The sequence below is a fragment of the Neophocaena asiaeorientalis genome, unplaced genomic scaffold (assembly GCF_003031525.2).
Source record: "Neophocaena asiaeorientalis asiaeorientalis breed wild unplaced genomic scaffold, Neophocaena_asiaeorientalis_V1.1 scaffold64, whole genome shotgun sequence".
Lineage (NCBI taxonomy): Eukaryota > Metazoa > Chordata > Mammalia > Artiodactyla > Phocoenidae > Neophocaena > Neophocaena asiaeorientalis.
The window spans coordinates 2,862,743-2,886,478 of NW_020185334.1; the positions used below are offsets into that span (position 1 = coordinate 2,862,743).

At 37.9% G+C, this 23,736-nt stretch overlaps 1 protein-coding gene across 2 annotated transcripts in view; it reads right to left on the bottom strand.

Moving 5' to 3' along the window:
- Positions 1 to 23,736, bottom strand: part of SPTLC3 (serine palmitoyltransferase long chain base subunit 3) — a 124,937-nt gene that overhangs the window by 71,712 nt on the left and 29,489 nt on the right. For both annotated transcript variants that reach the window (XM_024735438.1, XM_024735439.1), the window contains exons 6-7: positions 4,450 to 4,574; positions 1,888 to 1,981 (exon numbers count right to left, since the gene is read on the bottom strand). In XM_024735438.1, coding sequence (XP_024591206.1) covers positions 1,888 to 1,981; positions 4,450 to 4,574 — 219 coding nt within the window. The remainder of the gene's footprint in view (positions 1 to 1,887; positions 1,982 to 4,449; positions 4,575 to 23,736) is intronic.

The window sequence follows — 23,736 nt, forward strand, 5'->3', positions numbered from 1 at the left end:
ATCTCCAAAATTTACAAGCAGCTCATGCAGCTCAATATCAAAAAAACAAACAACCCAATCCAAAAATGGGAAGAAGACCTAAATATACATTTCTCCTAAGAAGATATACAGATTTCCAACAAACGCATGAAAGAATGTTCAACATCATTAATCATTAGAGAAATGCAATTCAAAACTACAATGCGATATCATCTCACACTGGTCAGAATAGCCATCACCAAAAAATCTACAAACAATAAATGCTGGAGAGGGCTGTGGAGAAAAGGGAACCCTCATACACTGTTGGTAGGAATGTAAATTGATAGAGCCACTATGGAGAACAGGATGGAGGTTCCTTAAAAAACTAAAAATAGAACTACCATACGACCCAGCAATCCCACTACTGGGCATATACCCTGAGAAAACCATAATTCAAAAAGAGTCATGTTCCACAAAGATCATTGCAGCTCTACTTACAGTAGCCAGGACATGGAAACAACCTAAGTGTCCATTAACAGTTGAATAGCTAAAGAAGATGTGGCACATATATACAATGGAATATTACTCAGCCATAAAAAGAAACGAAATTGAGTTATTTGTAGTGTGGTGGATGGACCTAGAGTCTGTCCTACAGAGTGAAGTAAGTCAGAAAGAGAAAAACTAATACTGTGTGCTAACACATATATATGGAATCTAAAAAAAAAAAAAATTCATGAAGAACCTAGGGGCAAGACGGGAATAAAGACGCAGACCTACTAGATTATGGACTTGAGGACACTGAGAGGGGGAAGGGTAAGCTGGGACCAAGTGAGAGAGTGGTAGTGTATATATGGACATATAAACAGTACCAAATGTAAAGTAGATAGCTAGTGGGAAGCAGTCGCATAGCACAGGGAGATCAGCTCCATGCTTTGTGACCAGCTTGACGGGGGGGAGGGTGGGAGATGCAAGAGGGAAGAGATATGGGGATATATGTGTATGTATAACTGATTCACTTTGCTATAAAGCAGAAACTAACACACCATTGTAAAGCAATTATACTCCAATAAAAGCGTTAAAAAAAAAAGGAGATATGGTGCATATACACAATGGAATACAACTCAGCCATAAAAAAGAATGAAATAATACCATTTGCAGCAATATGGATGCAACTAGAGATTATCATACTAAGTGACGTAAGTCAAACAGAGAAAGAGAAATACCGTATAATATCATTTATATGTGGAATCTAAAATATGATACAGATGAACCTATCTACAAAACAGAGACAGACTCACAGACATAGAGAACAGACTTGTGGCTCTCCAAGGGGGAGGAGGAGTGGGGGAGGGGTGGACTGGGAGTTTGGGGTTAGTAGATGCAAACTATTATGTATAGAATGGATAAACAACAAGGTCCTACTGTACAGCACAGAGAACTACATCCAGAGATAAACCATAATGGAAAGGAATATAAAAAAGAATTCATATATAAATGAGTTACTTTGCTGTACAGCAGAAATTGTCACAACACTGTAAATCAACTGTGCTTCAATGAAAAAATAAATTTAAAAAAACTTAATTCTTTAAACTTTCTCAAGGCAGAGTTACAAAATAGGAGGCATTATCACACTTCTGATAATTACGTGCAGTCTAAGAGCTCAGTCATGGCTTCAGAGGCCGCGCTGGAAGATCACTAATGACAGAGACACTAATGTGTTTGGGTTACACTTAGCAATCTGGGTGTTTAATGCAGTTCAACCATTTGTTCCAGGTCACCAGAGGTTAACAAGCCAGTAGTGAGTATAAACATGACTGTGTTTCATTAGCTAAGCTCCCAGGTCGAAGAGCAAGGACTAAGCCCCATCAATAATCTTTACTTTTGTCTAGAAGCAAGAGGTATCTATTGGATAAAAACACTGATACTCACTGTTGTGTTTGAAGATCCTTATGGTTGCACCCGAGAGTCGGGCCCCAAGCACAAGAGATGCATGGTTTAACTCATCGCTTAAAATGAGGCATCCCTGGTAGAAAACAAGCACATGAAACATAGGCCAATAAATAAAATGAAGGGAAAACAACATGTGGGAACAGGAACTCACTTTAAGATCTATAACACAGATTCTCCAAAACCCTCTTTAATTTTAAAAGTCCAAGAGTTTAAACTGGTGTCTTCGTGGATAAAATCCTCTAGAGCAATTTGCTGATGCAGTTGGGGATCTGTTAAGGGTTAACACCTTTTTGAAACATTTGCAGATAGTTTTCAGCAGAGGAGGTCATCCAAGATCTTCGTTAAGCACCGGGTAGAGTCTAAAGGATTGATGGTTGGCAGGAAAACTAACATGATTTTGGGTGGGTTGTGGATTTGCTGAGGCTTTTCAATCCCATGCTGGATTATTTGGAATGGTGTTGGGGCACTCTTACTGGAAGGCAGGGATAATTTCTGCAAAACATTTCAAGCTCTTGTTTTCTGATTCTCATTCCCTACTATATTAACAACCATGTAGACAGAGGCATCACTGCTTTACAGTTAAAAACTTTGCATCTGGAAAAGTATGGATGGCAATTCAGTCTGAGGCAAGGAGAGAAGGTCACTCTAATTTACTGCTTATATAAGTTACTGTTTGTAAAATTATTTTTCTTTATTAATTTAAATATTTCTAAATTATGAAATTGCTCAAGTAGACTCAAAATGCAGAGACACGCAAAAAAATTAAAAATAAAGACCTTTATTTTATGGCCACCCAGAATCTTAGAGTTCTCCCTTATATTTTAGAAATCTCACACATGATACACTTTTAAGTTTTTGAGGCCAAAGCCAGCAAAATGCTCACATCTCCATACCCCAGACATTGTGTGTGTATTTATAATTTTTTTTGGTGGACATTTGAGAGTTACTTGTAAACCTCATGACACCTCACCCTGAAATTCTTTAGCACGTGTCTACTAGGAAAAAGGACATTCTCCTACACTATCACAATGCAATTATCACACCTTTGAAATAAACATTAATACAATGCTATCATCTAATATACAGTTCAAATTCAAATTTTTCCAACTGTCCTAAAAATGTCTTGATGCCTTTTACAGATGTTTCCTTTCCTATTTTTTTCAATGCAGAATCCAATCAAAGATCATATACTGCATTATATTAGTTGTCATGAGTCAGATTTTTAAAAACATAAATCTGATTATGGCACTTGCTTACTTAAAATGAAAAAAACAACTCTTCATTTTTCTCCAGGAGAATTCCCAACACTCTAGCATGATTTACACTATAAGGCTCTTTACAATTTGGTAACTGCCTTCACCTCTGGTCTCTTCTTCATCCACTCTCCTACATTCTAATTCTTCCAAACCTCAGTGCTTCACACATGCTGCTCACTCTTCCTTGTCTTAAGAAAATAACTTACTTATCTAAACAGATAAGTAACAGATTCTGTTCTCATGTCACCTACTTTGCACAAGCATCTCAGCCTTTCTCGAGAAGAGTTAGGGGACAACTCTTTTGTCCTTCCTCATTTATGGGCACCCCTTTTCTGTGGTATTTATTCTGTTACTTGGTGTGTTATTACTGCCATTAGAAACTACATGAATTTACAGGGCAAAGGTCTTGTTCATCTCTGTATACTCTGCAACTTGCCTTATATGAGAACACAGTAGATTCTCAATAAGTGACTTATTGAATGAATAAAGGGACAAATAACACAAGAAAAACGTTTTGTTAAAATAAATGCTTAATAAGCATTTGTTATGCTGAACGTGGTGACTCGGGGGCCTAAAAATTTAATTGATTTTGTAAAACTGTCACTGAAGAGGAAGCTTGACTCCCATCTAGGGCTGCAATTCTATAACCAGATATCATGATGAAGAGATTTGCTGGACTCAGCTGGTACTTAGACAGGCTGGGACCTGGGACCCGGGACCCTTTGCTGCAATGCTTGCACCTGGACAAACCTCTTCATCTCCTTGTGCAACAAAATACAAATAAACTATATGGGACTAAAATTAACTGTGTGCTTGTGCAGTTGGGGCAAATTATGGACAACAAGATTCAAAAAGACCAAAAAACCCAACTGCCACTTCTGAAGAGCCGGAAGCAAAAGCAGGGTACTGCATATGCCTCTTGCACACAACACCACCAAAGCGGTGGGCAAACCTCCTAAGCCACCCCTCTGGCCTTACGCTGGGACCTGCCCCTACCCTCACCCCATATGAGGAACTAGCTCGCACCCCTCCTTGGGGGTGAGCTCCCCCGCTGCTGCAGCAGGGGCCCCAATAAAGCCTTGCCTGAATCTCTTGTCTGGCCTCTTATCAATTTCTATCAATTAAGGAGGCCAGGCATCCTGGTCGGTAACAGTACATGTATTCAAAAAGCTGAAGATCCAAGCCTAAGAAAAGAAACTTCTCAGTCATACATCTAACAAAGGACCTGCTCAGAGTTGTCTTAGGAATAACACAGCAGAAGACAATTATGTTAATAAATTCTCACCTTTCCAACGAGTGCTGGGATATTCATTGAGTTCGTTGCAAATCCCATCCCAAAGACCATAGCAGCTTCTACATTCAGGAACTTAGCTACAAGGTCCTCCAACTCTTTATGTTTATCCAAGGTTCCTGCTCATGAAATGATAGGATGGGTGAATCTCCTGTTCTCAACAAGTCCAAGATTGAAAACTCAAATTCCAGTGCTTACCCATTACCAAAAGACACATACAGGAGTGCACATAGCAGGTCTATTTGCCATAGGCCGAGTCTAGAAACAACCCAAATAACTACACACTGTAGAATGGATCAATACATATACAGTAGAATTCAACACATCAGTGAGAAAAAACAAACTGATGTCCCACACAACAACATGGAAAATCTCACAAATATGTGGTCGAGAGAAAAAAGTCAGACATGTATACACTCATACTGTATGAATCCATTTATATGAAATTTACAAACAGACAAAACTAACCTGTAGTGTTAGAAGTCAGGAAAGTGGTTTCTTTTGTTGAGAGTGTGGAGAGAACTTTGAGATGCTCTGTTTTGTTTCTAGATCTGGGTGCTGGTTATGTGGGTATGTTTGTTTTGTGAAAATCCATTTTGTACTTACGATTGGTGCACTTTTCTATATATATAATTTATAATGCAATAAAATTTATAAAAAATACCACAGTTCCTCTTTCTTTCTACCTTACATCCCATGAATAATTAATTAAATTCTAACTCCCTCAGAGGGTTCCCGACACTCAAATGCAAACAGAGCTCATGACTTCCATACGTGCATTGAGCTATAATGCTTATCGAACCTTTGGAATGTGCTAGATTTCAAAGCCCACTATTTAGGTTATCTCATTTAATTTTAAGGGCCCAATAATGCAGGTATTATTACTTTACAGATAAGAAAACTGAAGTGGGAAGAGGTCACAGATAAAAAGCAGCAGAGATACTCAAGTCTAACCCCAAAGTTGATATTTTTAAGACTCTACTACCTTTAAATGCTTACTCGCTGACCCCTTCTTATAAATAATCCCTCATGCCTTACTGAGAGTAAATACTAATGCTTCCCATAGTCTTGTTTGCCATCACTCTAACTTCTAGATCTATACTGTCCAATATGGTAGGCACCAACTACATATGGTTAGTGCAATAGAGGAACTGAGTTTTACATTTTATTTAATTTTAGTTATTTTTTTCCATTAAACACAACTTTACTGTTTTGGTAGGATTATTTCCCACTTATTTCACTTTAACCAGTGAAAATTTGGTGTCTGAATTGACATGTACTGTAAGGGTAAAATACCCACCATTTTTTGAAGAGAGAACAAAAACAATAAAAATAATATAGTATAGTTCATTAATATTTCACTTATTGATTACATGTTTAAATGACAATACTTGGGATATATTGGATCACATAAAATGTATTATGAAATTGTTCACCTGATTTTTTAAAACTTTTTAAAATGTGGCTACTAGAACATTTTAAATTACATGTGTCTTGCATTATATTTTTATTGGTCTAGATGATACACTTAACAGAATAGAAAAAATGTACAGGTGGACAGGAATTTTCATCCATCCATATGCAGATTTAACTCAGAGTTAAGTTAGAGGAATGTTGTTAGCATATTCAGGACTATTATAAACAAGCTTCTATTAATCTAAAGATTAACATATATTACTACAAAGCGGGATATCAGAATTTTATTTAAATTGGTAAATTAGCTTGCTTATTGAGCTAAAATGGTGAGGAGTTGAACTTTAGAAGGCATTGCATGGTGATTGAAGTTTTATTTTGCATTTAACATAAAAGAGAACATGAGATGGCCCATCTTTGCCCTTCCCCTCTTCTCACGCTGCTGGCTGGTGGCCTTTTTCTCAAATCAGAATTCATATATGCTCCAAACTGTCAGAAAACATAGTAAAACAAACATTCTAGCAGAGTCAATTGTACTCAAGATTTGGGGGTGGGGAATAGTTAGAAATTTAAATTGTAGTTTAAAACTTTATTATCCAAGATACACTATAGTGTGAAAAGAGAAACTGAAATTTAAAGATAAAACGTGGGCACATAATCTTTTGTCAGATTTGTTTTTACCCAGTAGAGACTTCATTCCAAAGGGAACACCTCCAAGAACAGGTAGTGAAAAGTCCACCAGCCTGGCCGTGAGGAGAGCTGGTTCTGACCCCAGCTCTTCCACTAAACAGCTGGGTGGCCTCTGGCTGCCCCTCCCGGCAGTTTCTGGAGAGATTGGGAGAGGTGCTGTTTTAGGCATCTTTGACCTTGGGAGTGGTCTTTCCTCCACCTAGAATGGTCTTCTGGCCATTCCTAGTCACTCTTTGAGATCCACCTAACATGGCCTCTTTTCTCGGATGCAGTCTCAGCTTCCCCAGGCAAACTTGGTCATTTTTCTCCTCTGAGGTCGCATGAGCCTCATCACATAATGATTACAGCACTTAGTAAGTTTCACTGGGGATGTTCATGGGGCCATCTTCTTTATTACAGAAAGAGCCCTTGGAGTGCAGACACTGGCACTCCTATTGCAGTACTGACACGTAGTAGGTGCTGGCTGAGTTGCATTCTGTCTTTTGATGGAGAAGGAGGCCAAGACTGAGGCTAGAGGAGGGGATGGCACAGGGCAAAAGGTCAGGAAATCATGCGATGCCAGAGCAACAAGGTGACCAGGCAGTGAGCACCAGCTTGGAAACATGGATACCTGAAGAAGGTCTCCAGCAAGGATGGAGGGTGCCCAAACTTTGTTAACTTGGTAACTTTCCCCCTGAGCCTTTCCTGCTCAGATGTCAGGGGACAGCTCTGTCCTGGCCCAGTCACCCAGAAGTGCATGAGTAGACGTTCACGATGAATCTGAGTGATGTCTTCCTCCACCAACATCTTCCCCAAATCTGCCATTCCAAGGCCTTATCTATAACAGTTACATCACTAAAAGTCCTCAGGATAATACAGGATGTCTTGTAAATGATTAAACTTCCAACCAACTGATTAGACATGGGTGTGTCTAAGAACAGCCTGAGGAATCCCCCCTCTATGAGGTCTTTTTCATTATCTTGACTTAAGGAGAGGGAGAAGAGGGGGGGGGAACAGGTGACCAGATTAGGTCTCCAGAAACCAGCCTTCTTCTGGATTTCCAGTGGTCAGGTGGTTAGTAAAGTAATTTTCAAATATATCAGTTTCTACAAATGGATGTCTCACAGCTGGGTTACGAGTTATCAGTGGTTTTGTGTCTAGGGGCTTACCTTCAATTTGTAGAAAAGAATAGTTCCCACTTCCAAACCCCATGATCATGGAGTTTCTCTGTTTAGTGTTCATAGCTCAGATTTCATCAACAGATTTGAGAGATTCCCAGGATGGCTGGACATTTTCTACTCTAAGAAGCCATGCCTTGCAACGTTAGACTGGGCTGGTCTGGGATGGGGTGGGGTTTTTAAGGAAGAATAGATAATATGTCTCTTTCATATTAATGGACTGCTGCTTTCTGCCTCCTCTTCCTCAAATTCAAGAAATAAAAATGTAGGAATTAACACAACATTGTAAATTAACTATACTTCAATAAAAAATATCAAAACTGAAAAAATATGTATAATTGAATCACTTCGCTGTACAGCAGAAATTAACACAATGTTGTAAATCAACTATACTTCAATAAAAAATATTAAAAATGAAGAAAAAGGAAATGAAAATGTAGGAGGACCTTGGGGAAACAAAACTGTCACTAGAAACTTAACTAGCTTGTTTCCACCAACATTCAAGCCATACCCTGATTGAATGGAGATGCCTGAGTCCTGTCAAGTTTGCCCTTGGTGGTCTGAGTACTTGAGGAATTCTAGAAATCATATTCAACATTTTGTTGTTGACATATAACTGTGGGCCTTTTTTTTTAAATCTCAAGAAAGCAGAGCTATAGTTCTAACTGAAGGTACAGATATATCCACAATAATCTTTATTTCTCAGTGACTTTTGTTTTTTTCTTTAGTCTCTGAAAGTCACATATAGGCTGGTGAGAATGGATCTCCAAATTTCAGTGTTGTGCATATATTGACACTTGTTCTTATCCTGAAGGTTTATTTATCCAGTGGATACTGAAAATCTGCTTTGTGAATAAAAGAATAAATACAAGCTGGGTGTATCCTCTTGCCAGATCTCTCAGCAGTTTTTCACATGCCAAGCACAGGGTATGCCACCATCAGTCAAATCAATAAAAATCAGACTCAGGAAAAAGTAGCAATATTATGTTTATGAACTCTACATTTCAGCTGACTTTTTAATGATATCGGCCTTCACATTGACACTGATTAATAGTAAAGGATGTAGGTGTTATTAACAAGCCTGTTTCACAACCACCTCTTCTTCCTGTGTAGCACATGTGAAGACCAATTTCCAAACTGTGACAGTAGTCTCTTTTCGTCCAGAATATCCTGTTTGTTGATTGTTCCTTAGATGTGACCTAGGAGTAGGTGGTCGTTTATTGTGGCAACATGCCAGCCATCTGGCTGTTCCTGCTGTGCTATGGCTCTCAGCCCACTTCTAAGCCACTTTGCTTGAACTGGTGATTCCTGCATTAAAATCAGCATCAACCTTTCTGCCTAAAGGAGTCCACCTTTCAGCTCTTCACCCCAAAGCACTTAGAATACCCTGTTCTTTTGCTTATTCCGCTTGTGTACAGTCTGGTAGGGGTTACAGAGCTACTAAGCCTCTTGAGTACCTTTGTTTTCCTGTGAAACATTCAGAGAAAAGTCTTGAAGCCAGATGGGTTGTCTGAAATGGGTCTAGAACACACTGTCACACTGAGCAGAGGCCACCACTGCTGGGTCAAGAGACCACCCATCCTGATGAAGTTCAGTAAAACAGCAGAAACAATTTTTATCTGCCCAACTTCCCTGGCCTTTATTTTTAGCAAACCACTTGCCATCTCTTGGCAGGTTAAAACGTTAATAGATAATTAGAATCCGATGCAAACAAAAACCTTGAGGCGTGGATATGTAATTATGATGAGCTTTCCTGTCACAAATCATCTTGATAAGAGAAGAATTTTTAAGTGGACCAAATGATGACCTCTACCTCATCTCTGACCACATACTCAATAGAGTCATGTTTCACCCTTCTTTTTTTTCTTTAACATTTTGTTTTGATGTAATTTTTGACCTACTAAAAAGTTGCAATAATAGTACCAAGAATCCCCAAATACTTTTCATCCAGATTCCCCATATGTTATCATTTTAGTACATTTCATTAAATATCATTCTCTCTATGTGTGTATATATATATATACACGTGTGTGTGTGTATATATATACACACACGTGTGTGTATATAATTATATATAATATATACAATTATATGAAATTTTTTGCTGAACTATTTAATAAATTGCGATCGTGATGCCCCCTCTTCTCTTAAATATTTCACTCTGTATTTCCTAGAAACAGGGCACTCTCTTATGTAACACCAGTACTATTATCATTGATATAATACTATTATCTACTGTACAGAGCTAATTCACGTTTGAGTCTCTCACTTTAAAAACCCACCTCTGGGGCTTCCCTGGTGGCGCAGTGATTGAGAATCTGCCTGCTAATGCAGGGGACACGGGTTCGAGCCCTGGTCTGGGAAGATCCCACATGCCGCGGAGCAACTAGGCCTGTGAGCCACAACTACTGAGCCTGTGTGTCTGGAGCCTGTGCTCCGCAGCAAGAGAGGCTGCAATAATGAGAGGCCTGTGCACCGCGATGAAGAGTGGCCCCTGCTTGCCACAACTAGAGAAAGCCCTCGCACAGAAATGAAGACCCAATACAGCCAAAAATAAATTAAAAAAAAAAAAAAAGTAACAAATGTTCAAGTACAAAAAACCCACCTCTGGAAACAAAGATAGAAGAAGGAGGGGGAATGAAGCAACTTATAATGAGGGTCCACTTATGTATATTTAATCATTACACCTCCACACACTCTATAATATAGGCATCCTGGTCCTTAACAGTGAGGAAATAAAATAGATGCAGAAGTGAAGCCACTTACCCAAAGGAGATAGAGCTAATAAGTGCAGGCCACCTACTTAACAATGTGACAAGCTACCCTGCTGAAACATTTCAAACTTTATCTCAATTAATTGTCATACAAATTTTTGAAGTTGGTACTGCTGTTATCTCCTTTTATAGATAAGGACACCGAAGCCTGAGAGTTTAGTTCACTTGCCCAAGGTCATGCAGTTAGTAAGTCTAGAGCCAAGGTTCAGATTCAGCATGTGTGACTCTAGAGAGATGACTCTTTCCTTTCCTCAGAACACTCTTCTGGGTTGGTTTTTGTTTTGGCTGCGTTGGGTCTTCATTGCTGCTTGCTTCTGTAGTTGCGGCGAGCTGGGGCTACTCTTTGTTGTGGTGCGCAGGCTTCTCATTGCGGTGGCTTCTCTTGCTGCGGAGCGCGGGCTCTAGGGTGCATGGGCCTGTTATTGGGCCGCGCTGGCTCAGTAGTTGTGGCTTGTGGGCTCTAGAGCGCAGACTCAGTAGTTGTGGCGCACGAGCTTTGTTGCTCCACGGCATGTGGTATCTTCCCTGACCAGGGATCGAACCTGTGTCTCCTGCATTGACAGGCAGATTCTTAACCACTGCGCCACGAAAGAAGTTCCCCACTCTTTCGGTTTTACCCGAATCTGTGTTTTCTGAATTACAACTCTTAAGACACAAAATAAAGCTCTTTGTTCTTGGCAGCCTTGAAACTAATTATTGTTTGATATTACCAGTGGTTAAAGGATATACACAGGTACTGATGTCTATGAAAGTTAATCTATATCCTTAGTATATTTGGATGTAACAGGATTTTTAGTCTAAATGAAGTAAAGGAGGGCTTCCCGTGTCGCAGTGGTTGAGAGTCCGCCTGCCGATGCAGGGGACACGGGTTCGTGCCCCGGTCCGGGAGGATCCCACATGCCGCGGAGCGACTGGACCCGTGAGCCATGGCCGCTGAGCCTGTGCGTCTGGAGCCTGTGCTCCGCAAAGGGAGAGGCCACAACAGCAAGAGGCCCGCGTACCGCAAAAAAAAAAAAAAAAAAAAAAAAAATCTCTAATCTTCATGTATCTTATGGTTTTTTTCTAGGTGAAGGGAAGTGGTAGATGATCTACGTATTCTGGAAGTCTGTGAGTTTCAACTTTTTTCGATCATCCCAGGTGTTACCCTGCTGGCAAGTATTATACTTATGTAAAATCACTGGTATATCTTGTTAAGTTGTTATGTTTGCTTGGCTTTGTTGAACCTACAGGGCCACATTCTTCACTTGCAGAAATAGCTCTGCTAGTTGAAATTTGGCTGTGCTGTAATTTCTATCACTCTCAAGAGAAGGGCAATTACCTTGTCAGAATTATAACAGGTATCAGGAAATTGCCAAAAGGCTTTCAGAAACCAAGATACACTTTCATTTTCCTCCTCCCAAACTATTCCCCTGAGGGTCCACCTTCCTTTACAAATATTCTTAAAGGAAAATAAAAAGGCTTGAGAGAAATGCAATGAAATCTCATTGATCAGAATTTACAACAATTTAGTCTGAAAGGAGCTGGCACTGTCTATGAATAAAGGTTTTGCTGTGTAAATTAAGAAGGTAATACTAATTGAGATGGAGACCTTTATAGCCTATTTAACTGAATCCACTGCTTTAAAGCATATTTATAGCATTGATTTGCATAAAATCCTGTTAATTAAAATTGCTTTTTTAAAAAAAGGAAGCAAGATCTCTACTTGGTAGCAATTTCTTAGAAACTGCGATTTCCATAGGAATTTGAAGCTGATATTTATTTGAAATATGTTTTAAGATACACATTTTGCAAATTGAGGCTGGCCCCTTCTTCAATATTTAGGTCAGCAAGGTTGCACATTCCTGGAATCTAGGTACAAAGGTTTGAGAAAGAAACCCAAGAAGAGTCTATGTACTCTGAATGAAACAGTAGCAGAGAACTTGTCAGGTAGAGAAAGAGGGAGACACACTGTCTAACGGCTAAGAACAGTGATCTCCAACTGAGAAATAGCAATTTCAGGAAATTTGTACATAACTAACATGAAAATCACATCCGAAACCTGAGAATGGAAAATAATATCCTATTATATCCAGTTTCATTGATTCCTAAGTGTTCCTAAGTGTGTTCTTTCTAACATTTTTAAGATGAAAATATTTCAAGCCTACTTCTTGAAATTGCAACTATAATTTGAAAGAAGGTTCTCAACTAGGCAGTTTTTAGGTAGACGTACTAATCAGGTTTTCCTGTGATGAATCAAGCACAAGGCTTTCCTTCTCAAAGGAAAAATGTCTCCACGTAGAAGTGATCTTTCATTGACACAGAATTAGTCTTCTGGCATCCCATGAGCTTGTTTTCTTAGAAGTGAACTTCTGACTAACAGTTGCTAGGTGAAACTGTGGCAGCACTTAGAGAGCATATAGATTTAGATAATGTACTGTTACTAGACATCCACTTTTAACCATCCAGTGCTTAGGGAAAGAAGGACCAAGAAGCTACACTTCCTTGTTGACCAAAAGCAGAGAAGAGGGCAGAAAGTGAAGGAAGAAATTTCTACATATTGAGGTATAGAGAAATCATTCCGGCTTATATATGATTTAACAAACTTTATGCTAACTAGAACAATCTGTCTCTGGCCTGTCAAACATGCATTGTACATCTGATTTAACCATTTAGAAAAAGAATGCATTAAAAAAAAAAATGGAGTAACTGTGGTTCAGGCATCTAAAATGGAGCCAGGCAGCTATTGTGGATGTGGTTTCAGACGTGTTCCCGCATCACTGAGACTTGAATTTTCTGAACTTTATCAAACTCAAGGACACCACCAACCATCCTCAAAACAATATCAGCTAAGAGCGGCCAGCTGCAAACTTATGGTCTCATGGTCTGCCCTTGTAACTATGCAACCATTTCAGACCTCAATCAATCCTTACTTAAAAACACCCTTACCTCTTGCCAGTTCTAGTTATAATTCTTGATTAAAAACTCATGTAACTAACTGGAACCTTGCAGTTTTTGCCTTTATAAGCCTCCCGCATTTCATAGTCTGGAGGGATACAATTCTAGTGCTTCTTGAATTTGTGTCTCCCAGGCTGGCTATAGTCCTCAGTTCGGCTGGAATAAAACTCTTTTCTATTCCTGCTATTAGATTGTTTATTGATTCTTTCCATCAACAAACAGAAACAAAAGCTTCTCTCTAGTTCGCCTGAGTTTATCCTTTCCTAAATATGGAAATCTGGACCAGTAATGTGTGTCAGAATAGACTCAGAGATAAAAATCAAATTGCTTCACTGATTTCTGGGTGTATCTTACCTACTTTCCAGTTTTTATTTATAAGCTCCATCCCCCAGGTATATGTGGTATTCATTCCACACAAGGTGAAAGACCATTGCATTTTGGAAAATCTTTGAAAACTTGGTTAAGAAAGTCAGCCATGCTCGATAGTTTCCCGTGGTTCCCAAAGTGTGGTCCCCAGAGCAGCAGCATCAATATCACCTTGGAATTTGTTAGAAATGCAAAATTCCAGACTGACTGCATCAGGAACTCTGTAGGTGGGCCCAACAATCTGTTTTTCCAAGCCCTGCAGGTGATTCTAATGTGAGCTAAAGTTTGAAAACCACTGGTTGAAGGTAAAAAATCCACATAACCTGCAGCAGAAACCCTCCAGTACACTGAAAATATCTGGTCAGTCTGATTCAGTGGTAATGTCTTAGAAGTATTATAACTATTTTCATAAGACTGTGCCCTCATCTTAGGCTCCTGGTGACTTTTAGGGAAATAATTAAACCAAAAAATGTGAGGTCATTGTGGAAAAAATAGAAAATACTACACAATAAAATATAACCATCTTTATCAATACAGATATTCATGTAAAATATATTTTGAAAAGTGGACTCATAATATACATACTGCTCTTGTTTTAGTCTCTTAACAATGTATTTTCTTTTTTTATTGAAGTATAGTTGATTTACAATGTTGTGTTAATTTCTGCTGTACAGCAAAATGATTCGGTTATACATATATATATACATTCTTTTTCATATTCTTTTCCATTATGGTTTATCACAGGCTATTGAATATAGTTCCCTGTGCTATACAGTAAGACCCTATTGTTTATCCATTCTATATATAATAGTTTGCATCTGTTAATCCCAAACTCCTGCTCCTTCCCTCCCCCACCTCCCCTCCCCCTTGGCAACCACAAGTCTGTTCTCTATGTCTGTGAGTCTGTTTTTGTTTCGTATATAAGTTCATTAACAATGTATTTTCCATTTTACAGAAGAGAAAATTGAAGACTAGGAAGGCGTATATAATAGTTTATCTCAGGCCCCAGCTAGTTAAAAGTAAGGACTAGGATTTGAATCCCAGCAGCCTCATCCCAGAGCCTTTGCTCTAAATCATGGTGCTGAGCAGCTACATTATAACTTTGTATGGCTAAATAATATTATGTTAAACAGATCTACCAAGCATATTCAATCACCTTCCTTGCTGGAAATGCCTCATTTCCCCAATTTTTCTATTATCAAATACAATGCAATGATTATTCTCGATCATACATCATTGAATACTTACTCAAACTTTTCAAAGCAAAATTTCTCAAAATGGAATTGCTGAGTTAAATGGCTTGCAGTTGATACATTTTCAAATTGCCCTGCAATTTACTCTGTCAATAGTATATAAAGGTGCCCTTTTCTTCACTCCTTTGAAACTTTGGGATATTATTTTCTATCTTTTGCCAATTAGGTGAAAATGGTAACTCTGTGTCTTAATAATTTTTTGATTATTTAAGGGGCAGAGTATTTTCCACAAGCTCATTGCCCATTTATATTTATTTATTTTTCTTAATTGTCCATTCATGTACTGAATCTACTTTTAAAAGTAAAACTTTCATTTAAACTAGAACATACATAGAAAATGGGAAACAAATTGTACATATGGAGCTCTATGAAGTTTCATACAGTGAACTCACATAACTGTATCAAGGTTAAAAAAAAACAATATGAACAGCTTTGCCCCCTTTGGTCACCATCCACCTCCCCCAAAGGTAACGTACGCATTCTAGACAGGGGTGATATTGCTTTCAAAGAGGTGAAAATTGGTTTTTGGAGGGGGAATATCTTACTCTATTTATGTGTAAAGCAGTGATATCCATGTACTACATAAACAAATATATAGTGTATCTGTGGTATTCAAGTATCATGAGAGGAAGTGATAATGAAAAAAAAAAGGTTGAGGGACATCACACTATCCTACTCTGTAGTTTTGCCCGTTTTGAACTTGGTCAAAATCTTGGCCCACTTCTTAAACTGGGATGTTCTTTTCCTTTTGATTTGTAAGCGTCTTTACACATTAAGAATATTAACATTTTGTTAAATACATGTGAATAATTTTTTCTAATTTTGTTCTTTGACTTTTAACTTTGTTGACATTGTTGTTGGTTTTTGTTTGTTTGTTTTGTTTTGTACAGCAGTTTAAAATTTTCATTTTGTTGGATCTTTTCCCTCCATGTTTCTGGGAGAGCTTTCTCTGGTTCCCTGGAGTGTGAGTACACAGTAGACTACTGTCTGAATCAGGCTTGTGAAATCTGAAGGGCAAACAGCTGTGGTTACTGGTTGGGTTGGGAGCAAGCTGTCTCTCCTAACAGGGAAAGTACCTGTTTTCCATGGACCTGAGTGGCCTGTGTTGCAAGGAGTGAGCCTGAACATCATTTAAAATGCATCCCTGCCATGTAAGAGGGCATCTTGCCAGGTGAGGTGAGTCTTGCTGGAAGGACTGGAGGTCATTATGGATTGTAGAATGGAGGGGTGATCAGAAGTGACAAGCTAGAGAAGAGGCTGCTGTGGTCTGAATTTTGTGTCCCCCCAAAATTCATATATTGAAAACCTAATGTCCTAAACGATGGCATTTGGAGGTGGGGTTTTGGGGAGGTGATTAGGTCTTGAGGATGGAGCCTTCATAAATAGGATTAGTGCCCTTACAAAAGAGGCCCAAAGAGCTAGCCCACCCCTTCTGCCATGGGAGGACACATACAAGGAGAAGTCTGTAACACAGAAGAGGCCCTGCTTGACCATGCTAGCTTCCTGATCTTGGACTTTCAGCCTCCAGTAAGGTGAGGAATACACTTCTGTTGTTTATAAGCCACTCAGTCTGTGGTATTTTGTTATATCAGCCCAAATGGACTAAGACACAAGCATTGCTCACATAAAGGGAGATGTAGTCTGATATTTCTAGGAGGGCCTTTACCAAGGAACACACACAAGTGCATCTTATATTTGAATTGTCTGAGTAGTTTTATTCTGTTCATTTGTTCATTCATTCATCCATTTAGTCATTCACTCAGTTTCAATTTTATTTATATAGTTATTTCTGGCAGTGATTGCTTTTGTTTTTGCATTGCAATTGCAAATGCATTTGCAATTTACCTAAGTGTAACTTACCTAGATACAATGCGTGAGATAGGAATCTGGCTTATTTCCTTATGTGATCAGCCAGTTATCACAAAACTAATTGTGATATAATTGATCCTCTTCTAGCTGATTTGAAATGTTGTTCTTTTTATATACAGATGAGTGGACCAAACTGTCTCTAGACTTTCGGTTGAGACCTCCCACCACCCATCTTTTCTATTAATGTCACTGGATTGTGTTCAATTTACGTATTCATTTTAAGGAAGATTTGATCGAATTGTAATACTGAGCCATTCCCTTCTAGGATACTGGTGTCTCTCTCTGTTTCTTTCAAGTATTATTTTAGGTCTTTTATAAAAATCTTAGTTTTCTTCAAATAGGTTCTAAACGTTTTGTAATGAGGTAGATGGACCTAGAGTCTGTCATACAGAGTGAAGTAAGTCAGAAAGAGAAAGACAAATACCATATGCTAACACATATATATGGAATTTAAGAAAAAATATGTCATGAAGAACCTAGGGGTAAGACAGGAATAAAGACACAGATCTATAGAGAATGGACTTGAGGATATGGGGAGGGGGAAGGGTAAGCTGTGACAAAGTGAGAGAGTGGCATGGACATATATACACTACCAAACATAAAATAGATAGCTAGTGGGAAGCAGCCACATAGCACAGGGAGATCAGCTCGGTGCTTTGTGACCACCTAGAGGGGTGGGATAGGGAGGGTGGGAGGGAGGGAGACATAAGAGGGAAGAGATATGGGAACATATGTATATGTATAACTGATTCACTTTGTTATAAAGCAGAAACTAACACACCATTGTAAAGCAATTATACTCCAGTAAAGATGTAAAAACAAAAACAAAAACCAAAACCCAACATTTTCAAAATAAGCTTATTTCCTAGGTCTGTGCCATTTTCCCTCATATTTACTACTAATATTATTTTCCCCAGTATATCCTCTTATTGATTGTTGATTATAGACTTTCTGAATTTTAAAAATTAGTGGTTTTTGAATGTAGCTCTTTATTGAATTCTTTATTAAATGTTTATTATTTCTAATAAATTCTTGATAGTTTAATATGTAAAATGGAAGAAAATGGACTAAAACTCTGTCCCTCCTACTCAGCAGCCCCTCATCTCTACAGTGGCCTCAAGAGCAGCCCCTTCTGAGGAACACTTCACTACTCACAGATCATGGTTTAAAAAATAGAGAAAGGAACAACCAGATCATCTACAAATAATGGTTAGATCACCTCTTCTTTTATTGCACATATATTTCTTACTTTGTCACATGGTAGTTATTCAATAAATATTTATTGATGTAAGGAGTAAAATATAAATGAATAATTATATTGCTTAGTACTTCCAAAGGTTATTAAAATGGTGGTAAAAACACATCTTCATCTTTTCCCTGACTCAAAGTGAAAGCTTCTAGTAACTAGAAGTTTCATCACAAAGTGTAGTACAAGTCTCATTGTTTGAAGTAGATATTTTTTATTCCATTCAAGAATCTCTTATTTTTATTCTATTAAAAGTTTTATAAGGAATGGATATTGAATTTTATAAATGTTTTAGTGACATCTATCAAGATAATCATATGTTTTCCTTCTTGGATCTTTCAAGGTTACAAATTTTCTTATTGAACTCACTATCCTTATAGTCCCTGCATAGAACTACTTGATCATGGTATCATGTTACTTGACTATACTGCTGAATTTGCAATGTCAATTTCTTGTATAATTTTCTTCCCAAGTAATATTGTCTTATAATTTTCCTTTTATTAAATGCTCATTTGTCAAATTTTGGGATCAGGGTTATGCTAGCTTAGTGGTTGTCAACTCTGGCTGGTCATCAGAATCACCTCTAGTGACTTATTAAAATTTAGGTGCCTCAGCCCAATAGAAACTACTCTTCTCTAATTTATAAGTTCCTGTTTATATCTTTAATAGTGTAATACTTTTGCTTTCCTTTTATTCCTTACTCCATTGGTTGTTAGTTTACTAGCTTTGATCTTACTTCTTTAGTAAAGTAAGAATACACATTTTCCTCTGAGTACACAACTAGTTGGATCCTATGGTGTTCTCATAATTGTTAGTTTCTAAACATGATGTAACTGTAACTTCATTTCCCTGTTGATTCAAGAGTTACTTATGAGAGAGCTTTAAAAGTTTCAAGTGATTTTTAAAAAGGGTTCATTTCTAATTTTGGTATTAATTTTTAGCTTTATTTCACAGTGGTCCAAGAACGTGACCTATGTAGATTTCACTTTTTGGAATTCAATGAAGTTTTCTTTGTGCATAATATGTAGTAAATTTATATGAAAATTCAATAAATATTTAAAAAGATATCGTCTACTGGTAATACGTTTTCAAGTTCAGCATTCAATATATAAATATTAAACTAAACTCAACAATTACATTGTTAATGTCTTCTGTGTCTTTATTTGCTTATTTTTTTGTCTTCTTCATTTTTCAAGGACTGGGAGGAACTTTAGGGTTTCCTATCACTATCTCACTTTTTATTTTTCTCACTTTCGTTTTTAATCAAGTATGTTAAGTTGACCCATATGATTTTTGAAGCCTCCCATAATTCATTGTCCTACTAATTTCCAGTATAGAAAAATAAAGAGCCATATATGTCTCTGCTGTGTTACTTAATGCACAGAGGTGATAGGAGTTGCATCAATCTTCATTATGGGCTCTCCACATAATTTTTATAAGGTGAATCTCTCCTTATGTTTAATAATTCATACACTAAGCTTAACTTCTGCTTTCCTTTCTGTTTGCATTTGCACCACACCTTTAGGTTGTCTGTTTATTTATCTTTAAAGTTTCAGTTTATTCTTCACTTAAAGCTTAATTCATATGAAGGAAGAACAAGCAATTCTGCATTGACTTTGCGTTAGGGGTGGCTGCATGAACGTCTTCCACTGTTAAATCAATATATTCAAACAAACACCTTCCACATACAGCAAAATTAAATAGTTCTTTCCAGTAACGAAACTCAAAGATCATATATAGGAATATCTTGCATAATGAAGTTTTACTGATTGTTTTTTTCATTTTATTTACTTATTTATTTAGGCCAGGCTAAGCAGCTTGTGGGATCTTAGTTCCCTGACCAGGGATCAGACTCGGGTCTTGACAGTGAAAGCGCTGAGTCCTAACCACTGGACCGCCAGGGAATTCCTGAAGATACTACTGATTGTTTGATGTTACTATTCAGACATTATGAACAATTTTTACACAACTCTCAATCTTAGTGCTAAAAATCTAAACATCCATGTAGTTTTAGAATCTGTTTCTAAACAAATTATAGTAGTTATTCTAGCGTTTTTCAGCTAAGACAGTTAATCTACAGACTTTGCAGCTAAAAATTTGAAGGCAAGCCAGCTTAAAGAGTACCAATTTCAACACTTGATAGGCTGTTCACTCCAGAGGTCCCTAATTCACAATGTAATGTCACACACACCTAAACTCAAAAATTTCTAATCTTTCACAACACATTAACAACATTATTAAAACAAAACAAAACAAAACAAAACTAGGTTGTAATTACCAAAGATGTCACATAAGGCATGCAGTTTCAGGGAGACAGCCCGGATCAGGGAGCATTCTAACAAAAACCAACATGAGTATAGAAGATAGGAATTTAAAATGTGTCAGATATTTAAATGCTTGATGATGACTCCGATTTGCCATTTCACTCTGTCTCATATTTAGGATGTATGAAAAGCACAATCATCCCACCCATATCAGCATGTGAAATGTTAAAGCCACCCACAAGAGGGTCAAAGCCTCCCCTAATTCCATATTCTGCTATCTTTTAGTTGTACAGAAAAGTAAACAGTAGCACATCATTTTACATCTTAAAATATCACTTAAAATTCTGTACATATCTGTCTGGAAATGTGTCATTTCCAGTTCTATTTTGGGCCTAGTTTTAACATTTGCAGGTGTAGATTTGGCAAACAGCCGTACTCTAGGGCACTTTTTGCTGCTCCTTCCACTGAATTGACCTCCCTCTTGGGCACTGAGGGTGTTTTGTTGTTGGTTACAATGGGGAGGTGGAACCAGGTGCCTGGCTGGGACCTATCTTTCTGCTTTTCATCCTTTGGAATAACTTTAATTTAGTTGCATTTATTTTTGATTACAGCACACAATTGAGTTTAGTTTTTGGCCAAGTCTCAGTCCTTTGCTTCTAGTAGGCAAATATGTTCTAGTTATATATTTTTGGTAAAAATAAAATATGTGATCTTTTATCCTTTTACTATATTTTATTTTTATTTATTTATTTTTTACTTGTTACTTTTTGTTTGTGGCCATGCTGTGCAGCATGTGGGATCTTAGTTCTCTGATCAGGGATCGAACCCTCACCCACCCTGCATCGGAAGTGCAGAGTCTTAACCACTGGACCGTCAGGGAAGTCCCTTTTACTATATTTTATGTGTTTCCTCTTGATTTCTTTTTCATTGAATTTTCCTATTTTGGAATATGATTTCTGTGTTCTTTTCCCCCGGAACATTGGAAACTACTTTTAAAAGCTCTAGGAAGTATTTTAAGTGATTAAACGTCCCTAAACATTTACTTTGGGTTCCTCAAGAAGCTATTTTGGTTACTAAAAATCTTAAGCCTCTATATTACCAACGTTTCACTGTTAGTCCATTGGCCCTGTTAAATATTTTCTTAAAGCTATGTAGTATACATTTTCCAAAAGTTACTTGTATATCTTGAAGTAAATGGCATTCAAAACTATACAGCAGAAACTAACACACCATTGTAAAGCAATTATACCCCAATAAAGATGTTAAAAAAGAAACAACTATATTACCAATTCTTGACTGCTATGTTCAGGTTACCATTTATCTTGCAGAAGACTTTCAGATGTACCCTCTTTATTCATTTATTTTTGGACTGCTTATATTCTTGTTTTCAGTTCTTCTATTTGCCTAAAATTACTGTGGGTGGTTTCTACCTTGCTGTCTCACTGTTTCCTTGGAAGCTGTTAAAATCTTCCAAGAGCTTGAGCTGGAGAGCTCACAATGAAGCAAGTAAATATTAAAAGCCCAGTGATTCAGAAGGATGAGTAGGTGGAAAAAGCATGTAGGCTGTAGGCAGTCTAAACAGGGATCTTCGTCTCTGCCTGGTTTCTCTGGGTTTGTTGAGTCTGCAGAATCAGGGACCCTTATTCCATATCTGTCTTTACTGGGAGCAAAGCATCGCCTGTGTCAGGCTGCCTCTCTTTAGTTTCTGGTGCTGTGACTGGGGACTGTTCTGTCTCAGTGAGTTGGGAGTCCTCATCTTCAGGAGTGTGTTTCCTGATGAATAACCCTTGTATTTGGTGTCACCAGCACCAGAGGCAACATCCCCAAAGGTTGCTGCCTCCGTGTCTCTTTTGATGGTGTGTCCTTCCAGTCTCAGTCCCACCTCCAAGTAGGGTCCTGTGTGTGACCCAGCTCTTCTAAAGGAGTAGAACCTTTCTTCCACTCCCTGCTTATTTCTCCAGCCCTCATGAGTCAAAATAAAGATACCGTGTCTCTCCTAAGAAATCTGGGCAACTACTTATACACTCTGGAGTTTTAGTTAAGTATTGACTGGCTATGTGGATAAGAAGGTGATTTTGTTCAATCTGAATGGCTATTTATTGCACAGGTCTGAATAATTACACGCTTTTAAAGGCCTTCTGCCAAGGGGTTATCTGAGAGAGGCATATGGCTCATTTTTCATGAATGGTAAATCCATTTTTAGCAGATTTACCTCTGATTCTTAGGCCTGAAACTGACCTAGTGAGCTCTGCATGTATTATCCTGGTTGGGAAATTGCTTAGTAGGAAAGCTGAGCAACCCCGGGAGTTAGGATGGGTCATCGGCCACTATAGGCACATCACTGAGTCACTGTGGTCCTCAGTTTCCTCCTTTGGAAGATGGGAATAACACCACTTGTCCTGCCCCGCACAGCATGGGGCTTTGTGAGGAACACATGAGATAATATAGGAGGAGAGAGTGGGCCAGGAAGAGCGAAGCAGGCCACAGGAACAAGCTTGCTCTGCTCATATTCCTGGAGGTGAGGGGAGCAGAAGTTTCCTTCTCAAAGATCTTACTCCTCTAAGAGAAAAATGTTTCAGCTAAAAAAGAAATAAATAGGCAGTCTGTTTCATCTTTACCATTCATTCATTCATTCATTCAACACAAGTCAATAAGACCCATTCCTCCCTTCATGGAGCTTATGTTGCAGGAGCAGAGACAGGCGATATACAAGTACAAAAGCAAGATAAGTGATAGGCATCATTAAGAAAAGTGGGAGAAAGAGCCAAATCCAAAGGAGAAGTTGTTGTTCAATGGGTACGAAGCTTCTGTGATACAGGACAAGTAAGTTCTAGAGACCTGCCCTTTCACACAGTTCCTGGAACAATTCTGTACTGTGCCCTTGAACATTTGTTAAAAGGGTAGATCTCTAAATACAAAATTACTAGGGTTTCCCCTAAAACTAATATAATATTATAAGTCAACTTTACTTCAATAAGTAAAAATAAAATAAAATTTTATTTAGGGGAAAAAATAGAAAAAAGGATCGATCTCATTTAAGCATTCTTACCATAAAAAGGAGGGCGATATGACACTTTCTGAGGTAATGGATATGTTTATCACCTTGATTGTGGTGATGGTTTCACAGGTATATGCATATGTCCAAACTCATTAAATTATATATACTAAATAAGTACAATGGTTTTCTTTGAATAGCAATTGTAACTCAAAAAAGCTGTTAAAAAGAAAAGAAAAGTGGAAAAGAAAAGACCCAGAAAAGGACCGGATGGAAGAGGCATTATAGCTGCTTTTTTAGATAACATGGTCAGGAAAGAA